Source organism: Sinocyclocheilus anshuiensis, unplaced genomic scaffold (genome assembly GCF_001515605.1).
Source record: "Sinocyclocheilus anshuiensis isolate Anshui unplaced genomic scaffold, SAMN03320099.WGS_v1.1 scaffold160, whole genome shotgun sequence".
In the NCBI taxonomy this organism is placed as follows: domain Eukaryota; kingdom Metazoa; phylum Chordata; class Actinopteri; order Cypriniformes; family Cyprinidae; genus Sinocyclocheilus; species Sinocyclocheilus anshuiensis.
Genome location: NW_015554119.1, coordinates 2,027,081 through 2,033,046, shown reverse-complemented (window position 1 = coordinate 2,033,046; position 5,966 = coordinate 2,027,081). Strand labels below are relative to the sequence as shown.

The 5,966-nt window shown below is 40.3% G+C and overlaps 1 protein-coding gene across 3 annotated transcripts in view; it reads left to right on the top strand.

The window, feature by feature from the left end:
- The window catches only part of khdrbs3 (KH domain containing, RNA binding, signal transduction associated 3), a 156,456-nt gene that overhangs the window by 112,616 nt on the left and 37,874 nt on the right, over window positions 1-5,966 (top strand). For all 3 annotated transcript variants that reach the window (XM_016462390.1, XM_016462391.1, XM_016462389.1), the window contains exons 5-6: window positions 638-777; window positions 2,786-2,972. In XM_016462390.1, the coding sequence (XP_016317876.1) occupies window positions 638-777; window positions 2,786-2,972 (327 nt within the window). The remainder of the gene's footprint in view (window positions 1-637; window positions 778-2,785; window positions 2,973-5,966) is intronic.

The following is a 5,966-nucleotide window of genomic DNA, read 5'->3' as shown; positions in this document are numbered from 1 at the left end:
TATATAAATAATGACAAAAACACAACAAAACTTTCTAAATGTACTTAACCTCTTAAAATGTAAGCTGAAATTAAAAAATATAAAAATAAAAACTAATTCAAAATATGAATAAAAGCCCTATTAGTATCTCAATGATACTAAAAATAAAACTGCAAAGAAATAACATGTTGAATTATTTGGAGATGTTGAATTATTTATTATTTTGAAGAAAAACTGAATTAGTATTTTTTTATAAAACATACTCCAATAATCTTTGATTAAAATCATTTTTTACAGTGTATGGTGGATAAAATCAAGTCCTTCTTTGTCAAATATCCTTTAGTTACAAATATGTTATAATGGAGAAGTTAAGTGCTTTTCAAATGTATTCAATTCTCTGGATCTTCTCTATCAAACACTAAACATGTTCACATTTGTGCGCAGTATTGACTTTATGTATATAATATCTCAGAGTCACATCTGTTATGCTAATGAAAAGCTAGATTAAATGTTACTATTTATATACAGAATGCTTCCTCTTGGGGAAAAACACATGTTGGTGCGTGTTTGGGGTTGCAGGGGGCATACATATTTCCCCTTGAAAAACAAGTGGACCATTATTGCGTGTTACAGCTCATTAACTGTGTGTGTCATACAGGACTATAATGATGAGATCAGACAGGCTCAGCTACAGGAGCTGACGTATCTGAACGGCGCCTCGGAGGATGCCAAAGTCCCAGCGGCCAGAGGCAAAAGCAGCACACGAGGCAGAGGAACGCCAGCGCCGGGACCGCACAGGTGCAACAGCGTGCCATTCTACTCTGATCACATTTAGAGCGTAAACTTCTAAACGGCAGGAAAAAAATTGTTAACAAGGAAATTAACACCTTTTCTGCTCGTATAATTTTTTTCTGCTGTTTAATGAGAAAAGCATTTTAAACTCCACTGAGAGTTTAATGCGGTATAACTGGCAGATTTATTCTCACATGGACTGACGCTAATGTAATTTCCTCAAACCAATCTCATTTTCATCTTAGTCGGAGAGGAAAATTCAATCAAACCGTCAAAGTAATCTTCCATTGGAGGATGGGATATAATCAACGGGCGTATTGTTATTTAGTAAATGATGGCCAGAAACTAGACTAGATCTGTCTGTCTGTCAGTCAGTTGAAAGATGCATAATAAATGTAAAAGCTTTATTATCAATGTTGAAAACAGTTGTGCTGCTTATTTTTATACATATTTTTCAGCATTCTTTTTTTCAGGATTTTGCTTTGAAACAATGTAAAATAATGTCAATTTTGTTACATTTAATGTATTTTTGAAAAATAAAGTATTGATTTCTTTAAATGAATGAATGAATTAACTATACAAATAAATAGACAGGTGATGGGGATAACTAATAACAAGGAACAGGTGATACTAATACTGTGAAAAGGAACTGGAAGGACCAAATAAGGGAAACAGGAATTCAACGGGCACATACTCGTGACAGATCGCACCCCTCCCTCCCCCAACAGTACCATTGGGGAGGGGGGGGCGGGGCCCCCCTGAACTGGGGATCAGGAGCCCTCCGTGGGCTATAGCTGAACTGGGGATCAGGGTAGCGCTGACGTGGTGCTGGCACTGGAGGGTGCTTTGGAGGAGCAGGCACAGCAAAGCGCCTTTGAGGAGCTGGCACCGGGGGCCGCTCTGGAAGGCGCTTACGAGGAGCGGGCACTGGGGGGCGCTCTGGAAGGCGCTTACGAGGAGCGGGCACTGGGGCTGGAACCGACACTGGGCCCACATGACCGGATGGCGGGCTCGCCATATTAATGTTCACTGGGCTTGCCATATTATTGTCTGGCGGGCTTGCCACATTAACATCCGGTGGGCTTGCCACTTTAACATCCGGCGGGCTTGCCACATTAACGTCTGGCGGGCTTGCGCTTACTGGACTCGGGAACGGCCGGCAGATGGGTCCCGGATCGGGATCGGAAGCTCTCCAGACACCGGATGACTCCCTCCTTCCAGCCGAAGTTGGTGGTGTCTGGGAGCTCCGCGGGAGGATGGTAGGTTATCCCGATCCGGAACAGCGTCAGGAGGGTTTCTCCCTCGAGGGAGCTGGCGAGGGCGAGCGGCACGAACGCTTTCCTGTAGAGAACCGGGTCAGGGTTCGCCTGAGCCACGGCGATTAACATCGCTCGTTCCTCCATTTGGACGGGGAGAAACGAACGGGAAAACAAAACAAAAACACTTTTCAAAAAACGAAAAACAAACACGGGTGGAAGGGGTGCCGCTTATTGTCACTTTTGTGGTCTGGAATTCTGTCACGGTCGGTGGTAGTGTGAGGAGCGCGGAACGAGGAACGAGGAGACCAGGAGTACTAAACAACGGGATTTATTCTTGTCACAGGGAATCACACGTAGCACAAGGAGAAGACATCAACATACAATTCCAGACAAGGGAGAACTGAACGGGCTAGAACTAAATAGGGTAGATAACGAGGGGCAGACAGGTGATGGGGATAACTAATAACAAGGAACAGGTGATACTAATACTGTGAAAAGGAACTGGAAGGACCAAATAAGGAAAACAGGAACTCAACGGGAACATACACGTGACACATATATAGTATGTTTGGGTAAAAAGGTGTGACATCACTAATTCAGTCCATTCATGGCCAAACATTTCACTTACAGTGTATATGTATTTTTTACACTACTAAAATTCACTGTGTTAATTATTTTTTTTTTAAATGAAGAATTCTTGCTCCAGGCATAATGTTTAGTTAATTATATTTATGTAATTTAAATGTGTCCTGCAGGTGTAGAGGGGGCGTTCCTCCTCCTCAGGCTGCAGTCCCGCGGGGGGTGGCGCCCAGAGGAGCTCCGCCCAGCAGGGTGCCGTCCAGCAGAGTAAGGGGCGTTCCCTCTCAGAGAGCACGAGGAGCTCCGCCCCCACCTGGGTACAGACCTCCCCCTCCGGTGGTGCAGGATACCTATGGTGAATATGTAAGTAACTGTAACATCCATTGCTGTAGCGGCCTTTCTTTTTAGGGACTATAAGAAAGAATATGTATAGTATGCAAGGACAGAATTAACGAAGCTCAAATCATAGTATTCAGCCAATGGTGGCATTCAAGTATGCTTTTAAAGAAATATTGCTCACAGCAACTTTTGCTATGCTAGATGGTTTTCGAAAGTTAATTCATTAAAACCTAATTGTGTACTTTACCATCACCAGTGCAGATCTACGCACTTAGAGATTCAACCATAGTCTTTGGCAGTGTTATTTTAGTATTATTTAAATACTTTATATCATTTAATAATATTTGTAATTAGCTTTTATTTTAATATTTTCCGTTTTTAATTTTGATCTGTTGTTTTATTTATTTATCTATTTTAATTTTTAACATGTCTATTTAGCTTAATTTTTATTAGTTTAGTTTTAGTAATAAAAAATTAGAAATGTTGACTTGGCAACTAACTGAAAATAAGTAAGCTTTTCATCTAATATTTGTTTTATTTTATTTCAGTTTTATTTTTAATTAACATTTTTTTCCGCATTGTCATTGTTTATTTATTAAAAAAAAAAAATTATATTATATATACTGTATATATATGTATGTATGTATGTATATTTTCCATTCATTTTTGTATTGAATAAGCGAGACATTTACTCTGTTTGAGCTTTTACAGTCATTTCAGTACCTGTCTAGACAGAAAGAGTGATCTATGATATATGTCTATAATAGCCAGTGTTTTATTGTTGACATTTCTCATATCGATAAATTATATAAAACAAACTTGCCAAGGCTCTCGCAGAAATTAATGTTTTCTGATGCTGATCTCATTTGTCAGTTGTTACAGAAGAGTACATGGTGCGGCCGTCTATCGGAGACATCCTAAATCATTTCATCTGCTTGATTTACTTGTTTTTGTTTGCGATTATGTGGAAAAATGGTCTTGTTTGCTTGCCTGCTTCTGACACTGTTATAGATTTCCTTTGCTTTGAGTTTTAATTTATCAGACAGAGTTGCAAAGCAACTACTTCAAATACATTGAGCTTTATTTGAATGTTCGCCAACCCCTCTCGATGTTGTGCGTCTCTGAGGTCTTTTGGCTCGCTTGTGGCATGTTTAACAGATGGCAGGCCCGGAGAGGTGGGTGGAGTTGGCACACTGCCCCGCAGTGCCCATATCTAACCACATCTGACAGGTTTATTTAGGGGGCACCGTTCGAATGCGCTGGGGTCAGAGGAAACGACTCAGTCGCCAGCTGTTCCCTATCGTTTCCACGGCCTGGAAACACCCATCTGTGCAGGAGCCTGAAACACTGGGAATGATTCGAACATCTGTGGGATGATAAATGTGAAGCTGTCACTGTGAATCAGTGTTTAGATGTTCCTCGTCAACAGAAAGATCTTCTGACTGTCCAGAGAGCCAGAGAGTTGCGACAAGTCATGGGAAATTAGAGATCGTTGTGGAGGAATAGTGAAAATGGATAAATGAAAATGCTGTCGTTATTTACTCACCCGCATCCACTCTCAGTGTCTGGATTTATAATAATCAACTAATCACATTTGCTTTCCCAAACAAAAATCAAGAAAAGATATCAAACCACTACATGATTAATATATCTGACCCAAACATGGCCACATAACTCTCTCAGAGAATCAACTGAGGTCAGAGTGAACACGTGTCTTATGTGATTTGAAAACATCTTGATCAGATTACCACAAATCAATAAGCCAAAATACATTTTAAAGGTACCGAATCTGATTTCAAGCGTGTTTGGGGTCATAGAGGGTGGATCTGCTTGCTCTAGTGTAAGTGATTAATATGAAGTAATTGCATCGGTCATTTGTCTCTCTCGAGGGCTGCTCTGATACCTGACTCACTCTCTGCGGAGGGTTGCAATAATAGCATTACGGCATGTATTATCCCAGTCTGTATCTCAGAACCTCTGTTTCCACAATCAAAACCGCTTGTCACTTCGGTTTAGCCTCATAATTACCGAGCCGGTTGCGGATGCTATATCTCTCCTTTGGTTGAGTGCTGAAATTACTTTCATTGTCACCAGTGTTGTGTTATGAATGCCGCGTCCAGTGTGATGTTTCTCAAACCAACACAAATCAATGGTTTGTGTTCTCAATAGGGCTGTACAGCGAGACATATTGTTTTGCTTTAGGCTCTTCCGCTGAGGCGTTTCATTCTGTCCACACCGCTTTTTATCACGCTGAAGTACTTTAGCGACATGCAGACCTGTGTGAGAGTTGTTACTGAGTAAGTGCCGACACTCCAAAACATATTTCTGAGCCTCGGGTCTTCAACTTTAAATGTCTCTGTTTTTAGGGGGCGTTTGACACTTTTTGTTGAAAGTATAATACACTGCAAAAAAAGGGGGATAGAATTAGAATGAGTACAACAATAGAAACAATTGCTTGTAAATGTTACTAATAATTACAAAGAATTGGCAAGTAACGCATTTAATTAAAAATGAAATTTTGAAGTAGAAAGACTTAAATACTAATGAATTTACAGTATGTATATAATGTGTAAGAATATTCACATTTCATAGCTGTATCAATAATGTTTTGTCATGCATTTGCTTTTTATTAAGCAGGAATTTAATTTGATTGAAAAAAAAATATATGATTATAAATGTGGATTGATCAAAATAATTTGGAAAATAATATTTATTATTCCATGGTCTGTCTGAATACTGGATTCTGAATCACAGAAATAAATTATATTTTATGTAACCATGGTTCCCTGAAGGGAACGAGATGCTGCGTCGAAACGCTACGGGAACGCCTTCAGCGTGACCACGCTCTGAATCACATTTGTAATCAGTCCAATGGATGGGCGAGACGTCACAGGCGGGCTGACATAACGACCAGTAAGCATAAAAGCATGTGTGGTGGAACCGGCGTTAGCTTCTAGGAATATAGCAAGTGCTGACAGGGATGCCGGAATTATGGCTCTGAGACGCAGTGTCTTGTTA